The following is a 19,430-nucleotide window of genomic DNA, read 5'->3' as shown; positions in this document are numbered from 1 at the left end:
AGCTTTTATTGAAGTTATGTTTTTCTAGCATTTTTTAACACTAGCTTTTTTTTTTTTTTGTTTCAATTAATGAAAATGAATCATCAATTAATCATTTTAGTTAATGACAACACTGCAGTGAGTCACCAAATCATTTACTTGATGAATTTGTTCAAAATAGTGTTGTCAAAATTAGCGTGTTATTGCTAAAAATGTTTTTAGTTTAATGCCTTATTGAAGCAATTAATGCAGGGGTGGGGCTAGGGTTGGCCACCCCACTCACAACTGTTATTGCTAAAAATGTTTTTAGTTTAATGCCTTATTGAAGCAATTAATGCAGGGGTGGGGCATGGGAGACGCTCCAGCTCCACTTCATCGCCAGGCGTGAGTCAAGCAAGCGTGGAAACAGTACTGTGCTCGTAGTGCATGCTGCTGCCGTGCGCTGTAGCCTGTATCTTTTCATATCAAAGCATGAAATGCAATGCATGCAATGTCGCGGTCAGTTAAGTCATAAAGGTACTAAAAAAGGCGATTAAACTGACTTAAAACTGTGCATGGATGTAATATGTTATATATGAGTCACATTTAAGAACATGTCTCTGAAATGGTTTAAAAACTTTAATGTTAGGTGGGATTAATCGTGATTAATTACGATTAATTTCAGACAAATGTGTGATTAATTACTTATTTTTTTTATTCAACTGACAGCACTAATTCAAAAGCATTAGTTCATTCAGGAAGAAAACACTGCTATGCTGTGTAAGGGTTGGCCACCCCACTCACAACTGCTTGAGAAGAAGTGCATTTATTAGATACTAATATTGTGTCTGAAATGTATGTTACTCAATTTTAACTTCTTGTATATTGAACTGTTTTATAAGATAAGCATATAATTAATTCACATATCCTCAGTGTCCAGCTGTACCAACTGTGATACTGTAATGCTCTTTGAAAGCAGACAGGGGTTCACAGGGTTCATAAGTTTGCATGCTATTGTTATGTAACTGAACACGAGGTCTGTGTTACATGGAGAGAGGAATATCCAGCAGGCATACTGTTGGGTTTCTCTCTGGCCTGTGCGTTTTCTCTGTGGGTTACAGATGTAGACAGCATGATTTATGATGGCAGAAGTAGTCCAGCATTGTTTTCAGGTCAAACAGGCATTGAGCTCCATGATAGGACCACTGGTTTCCCACCACGGCTACATGGTTTGCCCTGCACTCAATCCCACGAGTCCTCTCAAACGTTTGAGGGAAGAGAGATTCAAGCCTGTGAAACAGTGAGTGTGAGCATTTATGGAAGTGTCACAACAAGCCTGTTTAGATGAAGAAATGGCATGTCACATTTTTCAGAGCTCTGTGAGAGCATCCACATGAGGCTCATGGTCAATGTGCAGACTCCTGAGGGGCTTTGCAGGGGTTTTCATGACTTTTGAATCCAATTACAGCTGGTGGCTGAGACTCTGACAGATGTATGAAAGAACAGAACCATTCACTACTGAGTAAACAGAGTCTGACTGACCCGAGACACTTAAACTCACACTGACCCTCTGTCATAGCTCAGGGTTTGGTAATGCATTCAAGACATGATCAAAGCAGACGAGGGCTGCACACACACACACACACACACACACACACACACACACACACACACACACACACACACACACACACACACACACACACACACACACACACACCACACACACACACACACACACACACACACACACACACACACACACACACACACACACACACACACACACACACACACACACACACACACACACACACACACACACATCAACACACACACACACACACACACACACACACACAAACACACACACACACACACACACACACACACACACACACACACACACACACACACACACACACACACACACACTGACACACACACACACACACACACACAAACAAACACACACACACACACACACACACACAAACAAACACACACACACACACACACACACACACACACACACACACACACACACACACTAATTCTGAAAAACCATACACTAATTCTCAGACTTTGAAAACATTTTTTGCAAAACACATCTAACATGATTTAATATTATGTCAAGCTGTTTGCAAATGTTTGCTTTTGAGATGTGTTTGTGATATTTTGAATGCAGTGCTTCAATTTCCAAGAGATGTGAGGCATTTTATAATTTTGTGTGCAATTGTTGGATTTCTGTGTAAAGTTTGGGGGGCGGGGGCAAAATGTAGTTTAAGAAAAAAAAATGTGTGTTTAAGAAGTTGAAAAAAAAAACTGTACATGAACAAAATTAATATTACTTAGAGAGCATTTGCTCATATCCTTTTAGGTATATTGACTATATTATATTATATTATATTATTTTATATTTTATTGTTTGCTGGGACATATATTATATTATATTATATTAACACACACACACACACATATTATGTTATATTATATTTATATTATATTATATTAATTATATTATATTATCAATATGAGTTTACTGTTTTTGAAAGAAGTCTCTTCTGCTCATCAAGGCTGCATTTATTTGATCAAAAATCAAATGGTGAAATACAGTGAAATGATGCTGCTCAAGAAACATTTCTGATTATTATTATCAATGTTGAAAACAGTTGTGCTGCACAATATTTTAGAGGCAAATACTTTGAAGAATGGAAGGTTCATATAAACCCAGTGGTTCTGTCACAGATCAGTCCATCAGCACCACACACAAAGGAAAAAGCTGTAAACAAACCTTGAAATGAGCAGGAATCCTCTTCTAACCCCGCGCAGAAACCTCAGCTCCACCGTCCCTCTCTGAGCTCTGGAAAAAGAGCCGATCATTAGAAAGAATAAAAGCTGCTCTCGGCTTCAGGTTTCCTGAGGAAGTCCCTCTTCCCAAAGCGGCTGTTAGTGAACAGTGGCCTTCTGGGATCCAATAAGAAGGCAATTCCACAAAACAACTCAAGTCTGCTCTAATCAGAAACAGAGCTGATCTGAATGCCTGCAGTGTCCCTAGCTTCATCTGCTGCTTCGCAGGTTTAGTCTGTGCTGTTGCTCTGTTGTAAATCATCGTCTCACCTCACTGTTTTTGTGTTCTCAGGCCAACGGAGCTGTTTCGCAGCTGTAACGTTCAGTCAGACCAGGGTGCCATGAACGACTTCAGACTCTGGTCCAACGGAAGCATCAAGATGCCCTTCATGAACATCCCAGTGCTGGACATCAGGAGGTGTCAGCCGGACATGTGGAAGGCCGTGGCCTGTGCGCTGCAGATCAAACCCTGCTACAGCAAGTCCAGAGGAAGCGTCATCTGCAGGTCAGCCTTCATCCTCACCCTCATCCTCATCATCTGCTGTAGCAAAACACATCAAGGTCACATCACACCACACAAGCTAAATAAAATCATCTAAACAAGCCTGTAATTAGTTTTTTTTATGCATTTTATGACAATAAAATATCCCACAATAATTTACATTTATTTTCAGAACTCATTACATTCTTACTACTTTAATGGTATTTTTAAAATGTTTTTTTTTTTCAACTACAGTTTCTGAAAGCTGACACTCAAACAGCAGAAGCACACACCAAATCTACAAAACCATACACTAATCATCAGACTTTGACTCAGTTTTCAATTTAATAAAACACTGTTTGCAAAACACAACACACAATTCTCTCTGTAACACACATATCTAACAGGAATTAATATTATGGCAAAGCTGTTTGCAAATGTTTGCTTTTGAGATGTGTTTGTGATATTTTGAATGCAGTGCTTCAATTAACAAGAGATGTGAAGCATTTTATAATTTTGTGTGCAATTCTTTAATTTGTGTAAAATTTTGAAAAAAAGAGGCAAAGTTTTAAAAAATTAAATAGAAAAAAAGTATATAAAACAACAATCAGCACAATATAAATATAATATATGTAAATACTTTGTAGTTGCTTTAATAAGTAAACATTTATTTAATTTATTTGTTTATTTTGCATTAAATAGAATGACTTTTTGTGTTATAGTAATGACAATTTGTGGGAAATGTGCTTTTTACAGTAGATTTGACAATAAATCTTATTTTTTATTTATTTATTTTTTCATTTTAATATCATTATTACCTACAAATCCATGTTGCTTTTGAATCAGAATAAATCCAGGCCTGTTCTTGACATCCAAATGTTATTTTCATGCACTAGACCAAAAAGCGTTTTGTTAGCATATAAAAGTCTCATAATCCACATATTTTTTGTGGACAAAGCAAGCTGTTGAGTTGATGCCGGTGTTCTGCGGTGTGCTTTGTGTGTGTTCAGACACAGTAATGCAGCGGGAATGAAACATATCCAGATAAATGCAGGTTGTTGTATGATGGCTTTGTGTTTTAAACCTGCATGTTGCTTTAGTGCAGATCTTTTGAAACAGAAGTATATGTTGGGCATTGTATCTTCTGTCCACAGTATGAGCATTCAGAGAGCAAATCATAGCAAAACACTGTCAGCGCTGAGAAACAGATTCTAGTCAACAGTCTGGTGTTTTCTCAGAAATAGTGCAGTGCGGTGTGGTTTTGTGTTGAGGATTAGACGTCCTCACGCAGGAGAACGCTGAGGAATGAGCAGAATAAAGAGCTGTGACCCAGCATGCATCAGTCAGGCTCCAGCAGGACTCACAGTTTGTGTTCTAGAGGAAAGCACAGGATGAGAAACGCTAACAGAGTCGTCTGAATCCCGAACAAACGATTCTGGTGAGCCGGTTCATTTTAGTGAATCAAAAACTAATCACACACCTGCTGTAGTCTGATTCCTCAATGAATGACTCTGAGTTGAATCTTTTTTTTTTGAATCAGAAGTTTACAGTGCACCAGTGTAGTTCAATTCCTGAACAAATGACTCTTATGAGCCGGTTCTTTATAGCGAATCAAAAACATAACGAGTAACCAAATGCATTCTTCCTCTAATACTGAGGGAATATTGTACTGAAATACAGCATATTTATCAAAGCAGCTACACCAAATCTGAATCTACAGCTGGTGAACAAAACAGCACAACCCAACGGAATGAATCTTATGAGTCAATTCTGTTTACTCAGTCAGAAACACAGAGCACAAACGCTGTTGTCCGATTCCTGAATGAATGACTCTGAGTTGGTTCTTTTGAGAGAATCAAATGCACATTACTTGGTTTGTTAGTAATACGTATCTTTAACATATAGTTATCACTCTTGGTGTGAATGAGGCTTTATTGTAGTGCATTTATGCTGCCTCTCAAGAAACTGACAAAGTCATTAAATATATATGTAGCACTTTTTAACATGTTCTTACTTAAAATAAACATTAACTGAAATAAAATATAAAAAATCTTTTTTTTTTTTTTTTTGTTTCCAAGGCAACATTTCTCATTTTCATTTAGTTTAACTTGTACTAAAATAACTAAAATTAGAAATTAAAAAAAATTCATAAAAAAATAGACATACAGTATGTAAACAAAACAAAACCCACACGCAAAAAAAAACAAAACAAAAAAAACAACAACACTAAAATTACTAAAAGTTTAATAAAAATTTAAATGAAAAATATAAAAATAAAAAACATGGTTTATAGCTTCATGATATACAGTAGTCAACATCTGAATTCGATCAAAACCTTTCATCAAAGTTGTCCTAAAACCTGAACAATACCCGTTCTTGTCTTAGGTTCCACTTCAAATGTTGACTACTGTGTATGTTTGTTTTATTTTGTATCTTTTATGTGATTTTGTTTATTTTTGTTTTTGCTGGACTGATGGCATTAGTGTAGTGTGTAGTGTGTAGTTTGTAGTGTTTAGTGTTGCATGTTTGTTTACATTTGTGTTTTTTTTTGTTTTTTGTGTGTAGTGTGTAGTGTGCCAGTGAAGTGTCTTACAATGTGCTGCAAACAAAACACTAGAAATGTTTCTATCAGTGTGAGTGATTGAGAAATAAGCAGCACACGATGCCTCAGGACCTCAGACGTCTCCGGAGACGCTCATGTGGACAGCGGTGAGGAGCAGCGGTCTGTGTGCTAAACAGGAAACAGGAAACAGGCTTTCATCCTGTCCGTCTGAGCCACAGGTCACATTAGTTTCACAGCTGCCGGCTCTGTTCCTCCGACACATCGCTTCACAACAGCATAACTCGGCCGCCGGATCCTTTCATGACAGTCCAGAATGTTCCTGTAGATTCACACAGCTGCCGGGAGATGGACCTCTCGTCACATTTGTGGTTGATGGAATTATCGTCACATTAATGTTATTTTAAGAATGAAATTGAAATGAACACTACCTTCAGACTATTGCACGCGATGAACGTGTCTCCTCAGGTCAGACTGTGTGGATATCCTGACCCAGTGTGGCGATGGCAAGCGCTTCCTGGAGGGCCAGACGCCCGAGCGCATCTGTGACCTGCTGTCTCCCACAGACGACCCGGAGCGCTGCATCCCTCTCCACAGATACCTCAGTGAGTGTGCGCTCAGACCTGTGTCTGATCTGTGTGAGCTGTGTGCTGATGTCCTCACGCTTCCCACAGCTCCCAGTCCCTTCGAGAACACCGTTGAAGAAGTCATCCACCCCTGCAACCCCAGCCCCTGTCCCAGCAGTCACCTGTGTCAAGTCAACAGGAAGGGCTGCCACCCCGGACACGACTGCCTGCCCTACTTCTGCGTTCCTGGTAAACACTTCACGTATGAGCGGATCAAACCTGTGTTTACTAGGAGTGTGCTGCTTACTGCATACTGCATACTTAAAGTAAACTTTCAGACCGTTTCCAATCAAATAAGAAGTAGATTTTAAAGATTTGTTTTTTTGTTTTGTTTTGGTTTCAGTTTGTTTTTTATTTATTTATTTATTTAGTTTTTATGTTTTGTTTAGTTTTTTATTTATTTATTTATTTTGTATTAAATGGTTTTTAAAACTTTTTATCCAGTTTCCAGTCAAAGTTTTGTTTTTGGTTTCGGGTTTTGTTTTTGTTTTGTTTTAAAACGTCTTTAACTTTTGGTAGTTTCTGGTCAAATTGTATGTTAGGAAAGGGGTTGAAAACTTTTGCTTTGTGTTTCATTTCGAAATATTTTAACTTTTGATAGCTTAATGAAATTATGAGTCCAAATGTAGATTTTAAAAGAGTTTTTTTTTTTTTAAGTTCTTTTAAGACAGGGTCAAAAAGTAGATTTTAAACTTTTGTTTTGGTTTGGTTTGGTTTCAGTTTTTTTGTTTGAAACTCGATACTCCGATCAAATAATGAGTCAAGATGTAGCTTCATGTCACCAGAATATGAAGGTGTAGTTGAGTGAACTGCATTGTGGGATATCCGTGTGTTGTATGCACACTGTGCACAGTAAGAGCAGGACACTAGTATGCCGGGGAATGGCAGGGAAGCTCGTTATGGTTGTGTTTTCATCATGTCTGTAAGGCTGTAAGCTGGGGGAAGCGTCGGAGTTCCTGGTGCCGGTGGACGGCCGGATCCAGGTGCCCATCAGGAGCGGTCAGGTGGGCTGTTTCGAGGTGTGCACCTGCGGTCAGAGCGGCCGTCTGGAGAACTGCGCTGAAATGCCCTGCTTCGACACCAGCAAGACCTGCCTCACGGGAGGACAGCGCCAGAGTAAGAGCTTTATTCCACATTAATGAAGAGTGACTCATTTTCAGCACTTGCTGCTTGTATGATGTGTATTTCACGTAGTATCGGTGTGTAACAGACACCTGCATTTCTTTGTTTTTATTTAATTAACTAGTATCACTAGCTTAACATAAAGACACAGAAGGCCAAATACTGAGCCTGTATCTAGGTGACATCTTGAGAAGTTTCTTGAGCCTATGGATGTGTGTGTTGTTTTTGTAACAGGAGTGGTTTGTGTTTAAGTGGACGCTGCCATCTACTGGCGGAATGATGCATTAATAACTACAGAAATCTGTATTGCAGCGGACAGATATTTAGAATGGTTTCCAGTATGTTTTAAACAACACAAACAATCAAACAGGAAATATATCAATAATTTAAAAAAAAAATTATTTACTAACTGCTCGTTGTCTTAAAAAAAAAACTAGCTTCTCTTATTTTTTTGTATTCTATTTTCTTTTTATTTATTATACAATTAACAAAAGCAAAAAAGGCCTCTAACACTAGCTTGCTCTATCCTTTTTCTGTTCTATCTATTTTCTTTTTATTTATAACATAATTAAAGAAAAAAGAAATAAAACCTTGCTGCATGTACTGCATTATTCTAACTGAGGCTTGTTATACTGTAGCTCTTCTGTTGATTCTGATTGCTTCCGTTGTCCTCATTTTGGATGAAACGTCTGCTAAATGACTAAATGTAAATGTAAATATAGGAAAAAATATGAAATATAACTTTTAGTTTTGGATAGAATGTATGTTATTTGTGTAAATATTTAAGTTTTTTTTTTTTTTTTTTTATTTGTTTACATTTACAATTACAGCTCGTTTGTTTGCCTGTCGGTCTGAACCTGAATGAGTTTATTGCTTTTTCTTTCATGTTTATTTTTACTCAGTTTCTAAAGCGCTCGCCAGCTTGGGTTCATTGGAGACAGATGTGCTGTGCTTTATAATCGCGTCTGATCTCAGAGATCTGTTCTTACGGAAACTAAACGTATAGTATGCACTGATCTATAAATAATGTCTCCAAGACGCTTCAAGAAACCTTCCTGCAAAGCTCCTGAGAAACTCTGCTCAAGTGCACCGAGGATGCTTTACACACAGAGGATGATCACACCAAATGATGATTTCATTTTTACACAAGTGCCTAAAACTTTTAACAGGACTGTAGCTTTGCAGGAGGTTTCTTGAAGCGTCTCGGAGACACAGTTCTTCTGGATTGAGTGTGTCTCAGTTTGTTCTGTTTCTTCATGTGACTCCAGACAGACTGATGATGATCAGATCACATCTCTGTGTGCCAGCACAAACATCTCACTGCATTATTAACATTAATGACTGACATCATGTATTATTACAATCAATGGAAATATCTACTGACACACTACAGCAGAAGATAGAAATAACTGACTCAAAACCCTTTTAGCTGCTGGAAACACCAGTGTCCTGATGATTTGTCCAGCGCTGTATATCAGGCAGGAGAGCAGCAGGAGTGAATGTTTTGTTGGTATGCAGGTCACGGCGTGTCGTTCCGGGTCGACTGTCAGCGCTGCTCCTGCTTCGCCGGTGAGAGCATCTGCTCGTCTCGTCAGTGTGTGCGCTCCGACGGCTCCGACGAGGACAGACGGCTCTTCACAGGTCTGTGCTTCTCCATCAGCTCTACTGGGGTCTGTGAGCCCTTTCATCCACAGGGTTAAACAATCAACAAGTAATCCTCACTTATATCTCACAGTTCTGACTTTTTAGGTAATCGCAACTTTTCATAACAGAATTGCAAGATATAAACACAGAACTGCAAGAAAGAAGTTTTCATAGCAAGATATAAACACAGAACTGCAAGAAAGAAGTCAAAATTGTGAGATATAAATCCAGAATTTCAAGATAGATCCTTGAAAAATAATTTAACGACTTCTGATTTTTTAAAGTCGACTTTTATGTGATGAAAATCGAGTCGAAGTCGACTAGTCGCTGATGACATCATTAATGAACAAATAAGTCTGGAGCTGTAAAAAACACCTCGTGCACAGCTATGGGATATGACACAGCGCTGCCCACATGGCTCTTGCTCCTATAACAGCTCATTTTTATCAGTTCTTTTGCCTTTGGGTCGTTATGGGGGAAGTCATGGCCAAGTGGTTAAAGAGTTTGACTCCTAACCCTAAGGTTGTGGGTTCGAGTCTCGGGCCGGCAATACCACGACTGAGGTGCCCTTGAGCAAAGCACTGAACCCCCAACTGCTCCCCGGGCGCCGCAGCATAAATGATACCCACTGCTCCGGGTGTGTGTTCACGGTGTGTGTGTGTGTTCACTGCTGTGTGTGTGTGTTCACAGTGTGTGTGTCCACAGTGTGTGTGTGTGTGTTAACTGCTGTGTGTGTGCACTTTGGATGGGTTAAATGCAGAGCACGAATTCTGAGTATGGGTCACCATACTTGGCTGTATGTCATGTCACTTTCATTATATTTCTCACAGATTTCTGCTCGTTCTAAATCAGATAATGTCACAGATAAAGTAGCACAGTAAAGATTACATTTATATGAATGCATCAGTGAGAGCGATTGCATGTGTGAATCCTGTTGCGCCCTCTAGAGGACCAGTGACTAGTCGACGTCAAGCTGAGCACTGAAGTCGATTAGTCAGTGCAACCCCTAGTTGGCTCCTCAGTTCGCTCAGAGAAGATGTCTCAGCTGTCAATCATGACGTCACACTCCCGTTTTTATAGCATCACATAACAAAAAAAAAACGAAAACCAAACTTATTTTAAAAACGAACACCCTAACTTACATCAGCGTGATAAAATCTACATCAAATGACATTAACCATGTTTGAAAACAAAATATTTAAAGTGAAATTTAATTATTTAGTTTGTCCCATGTCCCATTAGACTACATGGAGAGGGCGGGGTTTATGACCTTTACTGGGACAGCCTCCTGCGGGCGATCGAGACACGATGGCTTCACTTTTGAGGACTAGTGCAGCACACTTGGTTGTGACTAGTTGTGTTTGGTGTGGTTTCTCTCTCAGGGCTTCCCTGTGGCTGTGCTGATCATTTCGTGCCAGTTTGTGCTCGCAACGGACGCACATATCCCAGCGCCTGTGTGGCGCGCTGCGTCGGCTTCAAGGACAACCAGTTTGTGTTCGGCTCCTGCAAGCATCGACAACCCCTGCCAGAGGAGCCAGAGGTACCACACACACTCACACAACACACGCGCGCAGAGAGCACCACACTCACACACACACACACACACACACACGCCACACACACACACAACACACACACCACACACACACAACACACACACACACACACACACACACACACACACTCACAAACTGCACACACACTCACAACGCACACACACACTCACACGCACACACACTCCCACGCACACACACAGACACACACACACACACACACACACACACACACGACACACACACCACACACACACTCACACACACACACCACACACACACCACCCTCACACACACGCACACACAAACACACCACCACACGCACAGACACGCACACACCACACACACACACACACAACACACCACACACACACACACACACACACACTCAACACACACACACCAGACACGCACACACACTCACAGACACACACACACACTCACTCACACACACTCACACACACGCACCACACACACACACACTCAAACACACACACCGCACACACACACACACACACACACACTCAAAGACTCACACACACACACACACACACACACTCACAAACACACACCACACACACACACACACACACACACATACACACAGCCACACACTCACACCCACACACACACACACACACACACACACACACACACACACACACACACACAACACACACACACACACACACACACACACACACACAGTTTCACACACACGTCACACACACGCACACACAGGGACACACCACACACACACACAAACACTCACACACACTCACACACACACACACACTCACTCACTCACTCACACACACACACACACACACTCACACTATCATTAGCTGTCAGTCTTGTGGTTGAGCAGTTCTAGTGTTCATGTGTTTAAGTGTGCACCAGGGAGCTCGGTCTGTCCGGAGGAGTGTGTCCAGGGCTGCTCGGCACACACACGCAGACGCAGACCCACACACACACACAGGGTCCGGGCTGCTCGATCTCTAGTTTTGTTTCCTTCCGTGTGACGGATGTTACATCACACATTTCTGAACCGCAGATTCAACGGTGAGGAAGCGATGGAAACTCCATCAACATCAGTGCATGGTTTGATTTTAGAATTGATTTATGTGATTCTTCAAACCAATATGAAATTATCAGAGCAACAAGAGGCTGAGCATTACAGCGAGTATAAGAAGAGAAAGGGACAATATGACAAAACACACAGATTTTGATAAATAATCATTGATAATTAAATTGCTGGAGAACGGCACACTATTTCCCTTTTTAATGCTGTAAAGCTGCTTTGACACAATCTGCATTGTTAAAAGCACTGCATAAATAATGATGACTTGACTTGACTATTGTAAAATTATTATCAATTATTAATTATATAATTATAATTGTTGTAATAAACTATTTATCAAACTGGCCACATGAATATAAATGAATTAATATTCGTAAAATATGACAACATTTTTAAATAAATGATAATAATAGATATGAGAAATTCTAAAAAATAATTTTAATTATTTATTAATTAATAATATCTGCAGAATTTTTTTTACATAAAATGTTTCTCCAACATGCTGCATTATTATAAATAAGCAATAAGATAAAATACACCAATGTTTAATAAACAATTATAATTAACAATAGCACATTAATTGAGAATGAATACAAAAACATAAGTAATAATTTATTAATATATTAATTATGAATAATAATGTCAAAACCATATCAACCATTAAAAATAAATAATAATAATAATGTTTAATATTCTTAAATTGCTGCATTAATGTAAATTAATTTATAAGATTAATTAATATGAGCTGAATCAAGTGAAGCCTGTCACTGCTGTGTGTTTGTTCAGCAGCTAACAAACTCTTCGCTGCGTGTCTTCGGCGTGTGTGTTTGTGAAGGTTTGTTTGTTCAGATTCAGATTAAACCAGCAGCACAGTGACGTCTGCGGAGGATCTCTGAGTCAACAAGAGCCTCTCAGCATCTGTCTTATGTAAGGCGTGTTGCGTAACATGTACTTGGCCCGGGTTTCAAAGGAAATGTTTGTTCCTTTGTAAACAAGATGATAAAATGGCGAAGCCTTGATGTTAACATCTGACCGAGGTGCTTTCATGCTGCCGCCGGTGCGCTGAAGCAGAGGAGAGACGCTCAGAGATTTCAGGCGAAACACAGCTGGCCTTAACACAGCGTAAAGCGCTGACCTCTGCAGGCTGGACTCAAGAACATCACTCCTGGACAGTTCATGACTAACTTAACACACCGGACATGAGAGAGATTTCAAATGTGCTTGAAATCGTGGTAAATGAAATTTAAAAATGATTTTAAAAATGCAGTTCTGAATGAACAGTTCAGCACTGACCTGAAACGATCCAAGCTTTCTATTGCATTTCAAAACACATGAACACAATGAGCAGAATCCACTCACTTTACACTGGACCTGCTTCTGCTACAGAGGAATATAATTCTTTAGGGACTGATCTTTTTCTTTTATTTGCGTTGTAATTGAATTGAACATTTTATGGAAAAGTCATCGAGGTCCTGGAAATAGAGTAGAAACTTCTCTGGCATCAGTTATTGATCTTAATTGTCATTCCAGCCTAATTTACCACTTTCAATTTTAAGTTTTGAAAATAAAAAAGAATATGTTATGGATATAATGTTCAACTATGATAAGGCACATTTAATTACAGATGTTTAATTACATTTAATTACAGAACTATGTATATAAATACACATCTAAATACAAACATAGCAAGTGTAAATAATATGCTTGTCTATTGTACATTTCTTTCTATATCTTTATTATTTTACTGTATTATATTTATTTATTTTGTTATATTAATATTATTATATTTTATTAAATGTATATTAATATATTTAATTATTGTGATATATTGTATTTTGACTATCATATTATATTTGTCATTTTTATATTTACACTACCGTTCCAAAGTTTGGGATCAGTACGATTTTATGTATTTTTTACAGAAGTTTCTTGTGCTCATCAAGACTGTATATATTTGATCAAAAAATACAGAAAAAAAATATATATATATATATTTTGTGAAATATTATGTGTGTGTGTGATGTGTGTGTGTGTGTGTGTGTGTGTGTGTGTGTCAGTAAAGCTCTTGTATGTGATGTGTACGTGTGTTGTGTGTGTGTGTGTGTGTGTGTGTGTGTGTGTGTGTGTGTGTGTGTGTGTGTCAGTAAAGCTCTTGTATGTGATGTCTGATGGTCAGTGGTGTGTGTGTGTGTGTGTGTGTGTGTGTGTGTGTGTGTGTGTGTGAATGTCAGTAAAGCTCTTGTATGTGATGTCTGACGGTCAGTGGTGTGTGTGTGTGTGGGTGACAGGTGGTCCCCAGGTGTCAGGTGTGTGTGTCAGTAAAGAGCTGTCAGAATGTCCCTGCCCTCAGTATGAGTGTGTGTGTGGCCGTGTGGTGTGACCAGTAAAGCTGGATGTGATGTGTGTGACACAGACAACATGGTGTGTGTGTTGTGTGTGTGTGTGTGTTCCAGCGGAGCAAGAGCCTGGCCTACATGGGACACTGTCAGGTACATAAAACACATCACAACACAGATCCAGCGGAGCAAGAGCCTGGCCTACGTGTGTGAAAACGGATTTTTGGTGTGATTTGTATGTTTGTATTGTTTATTGTGTGTGTGTGTATCTATGTGTGTGTGTGTGTGTGTGTGTGCTCAGGATGCCTGCAGGTGGCCCAGAGAGGTGTAGAATGTCATAAAGCTCTTGGGAGACCTGACAGTCACGGTGTGTGAAGTGTTCTGTGTGTGACCGTGTGGCTGTGTGACTATCAGGTGAGAATGTCATAAAGGTCGGCGTCATGTCAGAGTTCACGTCAGACTCGGGCTGCAATGCTGTTCCCTGCCCTCCGCTCTCCAGCCGCGCCTGCAACCCCGTCACACCCCCCGGTGAGAGCCGCTCCACCGCCCAGAGAAACATGCATGAGGAAACTCTGAGTCTATATCTCACAATTCTGAGATTATATCTTAGACTTCTGAGTTTATATCCCGATTCTGAGTTTAAATCTTTTATGTTTTTATTTATTTTATTTCTGAGTTTTTATTTTTTTTTTAGTTTTGTTCATATCTCTCAGTTTTGAGTTCATATCTCAGGAAATAATATGAATAGTTAGATTTAAAAAACAGTTGCAATTACAGTTTCCTAACACTTCACTCTTAACAATTGTTGTCAAACTGTTTGAGTCATTTTTGAGTTTATGTTTTAGGAAATAATATGTGAAGGCCTTCTCGTATATTTGTTTTTTTACAGAATTTCTGTTGTACTTAACTCATTTTTTACAATTTTTTTTCCCAGACATGGAAATATCCAAACGATGTGTCATTAGTAAACCTTTGAAATAATCAATAATTATTTTTTGAATTTATTTGGGAAAGTGTGTGAGAATTTGTGTTTTATGTTCGGTCACAACTGTGCCAGACATGGAAATATCCAAACGATATAACATATCGCTGCATCATCAAAATGGTTAGATATCTTAGCCCAGCTATTTAAAAACTGTTTGATCACATTCTGGGTTACTATTATGCATACAAAAAACCGTCACACCCAACATTGATAGGCCGCTCCACCGCCCAGAGAAATAAATGCCAAAAAACCTTATGCAACATTGATAGGAAAACTGAGATAAAAAATAAATAAATAAAAATTTCAACCATCAGCGCATTTCAAAATTGTTGCTTTTTGTGTAAAATATAACATAAATAACATTTGAATTTTTAATTTAGTGCAGTTATTTTGTCAATGCAACATGTTATTGTCATTTCACTGAACTGCAATCTCAATTATATTGTATACCTGTTCACTGGTATCCCATCGTCACTATTGAGTTCATCAACATGAAATAATATCAATCTATGACCACACTCAAAACAGTTGCAATTTGAGTTGCATAACACTTGAATACTTAAAACACCCTGTCAATCTGTTTGTACCAAAAGGCTTTGTCATATGTTTAACACAAGACACTTAAAGGCCTTTTGTTTCGGAGCTTTGATGCAGCCATCCATCATTCTCAAGGTGCAGACTTGGAACATAAGCTGCTCTGGTAAAACATGTGAACAGTTTGCACAAATCATGTGAAACTGCACTATTAGGGAGTAATTGATTTTCCGTTTATTTTTTCCATATTTGCAGGAAGTGCAGTTTTTTTATCATTTTAGTTAAGGTTTTTAGAGCTTTATAATGTTGAAACCTTTTTTACGCTCACTATTGTGACCGGTGGGATTAAACGGGGTTTAAAACTATTAAGAGGATATATTTGATTTTCAGGGGTGTCTATGAAGGATATCATTAGTGTAAAACTATTTGAGATAAACTGCTGTGAATGTGTACAGGTGCCTGCTGTCCGGTGTGTGCGGGAATGCTGCAGATCCTCTGGAATAAAGCACAGATGAACAGCTTCGCTAAGGTAAATGTTTCATCTTCTCATTCTGCATCGCACAGAACTGAGAGCTGGTCATGTTCAAAGTGTCCTGTGATTTTAGCCAAGCGCATTGAGACCAGGCAGCCAGCAGGAGGCAGTGTGGATCCTTTAATAGCATAAATGCAGCAGCTGACTATTCCTATATGATCATGTTTCTCCTGAACAGCATGCTTTACATCAGCCACTCCAGCTCTCTGAGCAGATTAGTGTGTTTGGAAACAGTGCTTTTATGAACGATTAACAGTGAATGTTTCCATACCAGGTCTGGCCTCCCTCCAAAAACATTTAATAAAATCTAATGTCACAGGTGTTGCATTTCATAAATGCAGCAGTTACGCTCAATAACGTTTGCCGATGCTGCAGTAATAAATACAATATTGCGATCTCCACTGTTACTATTGCTCATAAAAGAGTTAGTGATTTGAACAAATGAAAGACGCTTTAAATTACGCAGCTTGTTGAGGAAAGGTGTATATGTGCTGTGTGATGAATGCATATTATGTGAGGCAGCATTCATACTGTGTGTGTGTGTGTGTGTGTGTGTTCCAGCTGAACCGGAATCAGCCGGTGACGGTTCATGACGTCCTGAAGATCTTGCGTCTGCACATCTCTGTTCCTCAGTGTGATATCTTCGGCTATCTGAGCATCGACTCTGAGCTCATCTTCCTCATCGTTCCTGTTGATCAGCAGCCCACGCCGCTGCAGGTGTGTCTCCAGAAAACATACAGCACAGTAATTATCAATCACATGTGATGCAGCGTGAGAGCTTCTGCTAACAGAGGTTCATAGTTAGATTCTATGTAAACCAATCAATATCCACTAATATTAATAAAACATAAAATAACTCATCTCCATCTGAACCTGCTGTGTTTACTACGAATGTGCAAATTAGGGATGTTATTTTCATGGTTTGGCCCATAACCCTTAAAGGGCTGATTTTTTTGTGTTTTGTCAGAATAAATTTAGAATTTATTAATAATTAAATCATTTAATAGTATAAATTAAATAAAAAATCTAATTTTAAAATACAATGAAGATTATGGCTGATAAACAGTAAATGACTGATTCTGTAGTATTTTTTTTTCCAAAATAAATTTACATTTTTAATTTTTTTTTTTTATTTTATTTTAATTTTTTATTTTATTTAGTATTTATTTTTTATATTAAGTTATTAAGTTAGCTTGAATTTTTTTTATGAATTGCAGGAAATGGCTGATTCTATAGCATTTTGTCAAAATAAATAAAAAATAATGCTTTAATTATTTAAGTAATTTAATTATAAATTAAGTTAATAAATAAGTTACAATTATTTTTTTGAATGATTAATATATTAAGTTAATAAATAACTCACAATTATTTAAAAAATTCTAAACAATACAATGAGAATTATGACCAACAACCAGTAAATTGCTGCTTTTATTTATCTTGTCTAAGTAAATTAAGAATTAATTATCAATTTTAATTGTTTTAATAATTTCATTATATATTAAGTTGATAAAGAAGTTCAAACTAAAAATTCAAATCTAAAATCAGCCAGTTTAAAAGTGACTTTAGGCGTCACAACAATATGAAAAACAGAGATTCAATTTTGATTAAACGAGATTTATGTTTAACAGCATTATTAAATTATTAGTGTTTTAGAGATTAACTAAGTGAATGTTGACAAAGGTCATCTAAATATAAAAATAGCTGAAAAAAAAAAACATTTATATTTAATATTTTATTCATAACATTTAAATATTTAATAACAACCTATAACAATAAATGGCATAAATATATACATTTTATAAATAATTGGACCGATATTCTATACAGTAAAAATGCATCCCTAGTGAAAGGATGAATCTTTTATCTAGATGATTCACTCATGTTAAATAATATTATAGCCTCTCTATTGTCCTATAAAGCTGTTTTTAATGATAGTCAGTGTAGTGTGCATGAAAGCACTCAGTAGTGGTCTGTATTCTCAGGCTAACAGTGAATGTGTGGAGGAGTCTTTCCTGCGATTGCATCAGACGCTCCAGATGTTCCTCACACTCGCCTAAAAATACTAAAGCTGTGTGCCAGGACTGAATGCAGTGTGTTGTGCTCTCCTGTGCAGATCGAAGCCTGCAGTAAAGAGGCAGAGAAGATCGACTCTCTCATTAACTCGGCCAGCCCAACGCTGGGGGCCCACGTGCCTCTGGCGGCCTTCCTTCACTCCGAGGTCAAGCTGTCCACCATCAGCTCGGCCGCGCTGACCCCGCTCTCCCTCTCCCTCTGTGTCTTCTCCTCCTCGCTCCTCCTGTCTCTGACCTCAGGAGACCTCTGACCTCTGACCTCCACCCACGAGGACAATCATACTCCAGGCTGTTCTCTCAGTATTAAAGACTTCCTGAAGGAAACGGAGCTGTGGTCTCGCGAGACACTTTTGTACCTTTGTAAAAACAGCCTGTTGTTTTGTTTTTTTAAGTATGATATATTGTTTGAAATATTTTATTGTTCCTCTAATTTCAAAAATTACAAAAACGAGGAACCCAGCCATGTAAACAAATATGACAATCGTACTGCTCATCCGTGAAGTGGTAAACACAATATGCCTTGCTTATAAATGTATAAATATATATATATATATCTATATAAATGTATGTGTATAGATTTTTTTTTTTTTTTAATATGATGAAGTATTGCAAAAACAAACCTTTATGTTGAAAAGAGAATCAAAGTGTTCTATTCTGAGATGATAACGTCACAATGTGTCTGCATGATTGACAGGCCTGCCGTGTTTTGAGCGAGTGTGTGGAAGTGTTGATCCTGACAGTATTATTTGGCTTTGGCAGCTGTGTAGCATGATGGGACTCCTGTCTCTGTGTCTCTGTGTGTAACACATTACACATGTATATTTTTATATGATAATAATAAATGTGATCATATTGCGGAAGGATTTAATCAGAATGCTGTAGTCGATGTTATTGTTGAGACTCTGTTGTACTGTTTCTAGATAATCAAAAATAAATAAACCATGTATACAATCATACAAACATTTGGAGCCAGTAAGACATTTAAAAAAATAAAAATAATAGTAATCTTATTCACTGTGCATTAAATGGACCAAAAGTGATAGTAAAGATATTTCTACATTTACATTTACATTTAGTCATTTAGCAGACACTTTTA

General features: G+C 38.2%; 1 protein-coding gene across 1 annotated transcript in view; it reads left to right on the top strand.

Moving 5' to 3' along the window:
* LOC109094959 (reversion-inducing cysteine-rich protein with Kazal motifs-like) overlaps positions 1-19,202 on the top strand; it is a 57,309-nt gene extending 38,107 nt beyond the window's left edge. The window contains 12 exon segments of the mRNA XM_042751882.1: positions 3,101-3,313; positions 6,318-6,454; positions 6,524-6,664; positions 7,403-7,591; positions 9,116-9,238; positions 10,624-10,781; positions 14,329-14,364; positions 14,513-14,596; positions 14,598-14,739; positions 16,186-16,259; positions 16,824-16,979; positions 18,376-19,202. Coding sequence (XP_042607816.1) covers positions 3,101-3,313; positions 6,318-6,454; positions 6,524-6,664; positions 7,403-7,591; positions 9,116-9,238; positions 10,624-10,781; positions 14,329-14,364; positions 14,513-14,596; positions 14,598-14,739; positions 16,186-16,259; positions 16,824-16,979; positions 18,376-18,585 — 1,663 coding nt within the window. The 3' untranslated portion in view covers positions 18,586-19,202.
* Positions 19,203-19,430: the final 228 nt, after the last annotated feature.

Source organism: Cyprinus carpio, chromosome B24 (genome assembly GCF_018340385.1).
Source record: "Cyprinus carpio isolate SPL01 chromosome B24, ASM1834038v1, whole genome shotgun sequence".
NCBI classification, from domain to species: domain Eukaryota; kingdom Metazoa; phylum Chordata; class Actinopteri; order Cypriniformes; family Cyprinidae; genus Cyprinus; species Cyprinus carpio.
The sequence above is the reverse complement of the archived record's forward strand: the minus strand, read 5'-3'. Positions and strand labels throughout refer to the sequence as shown.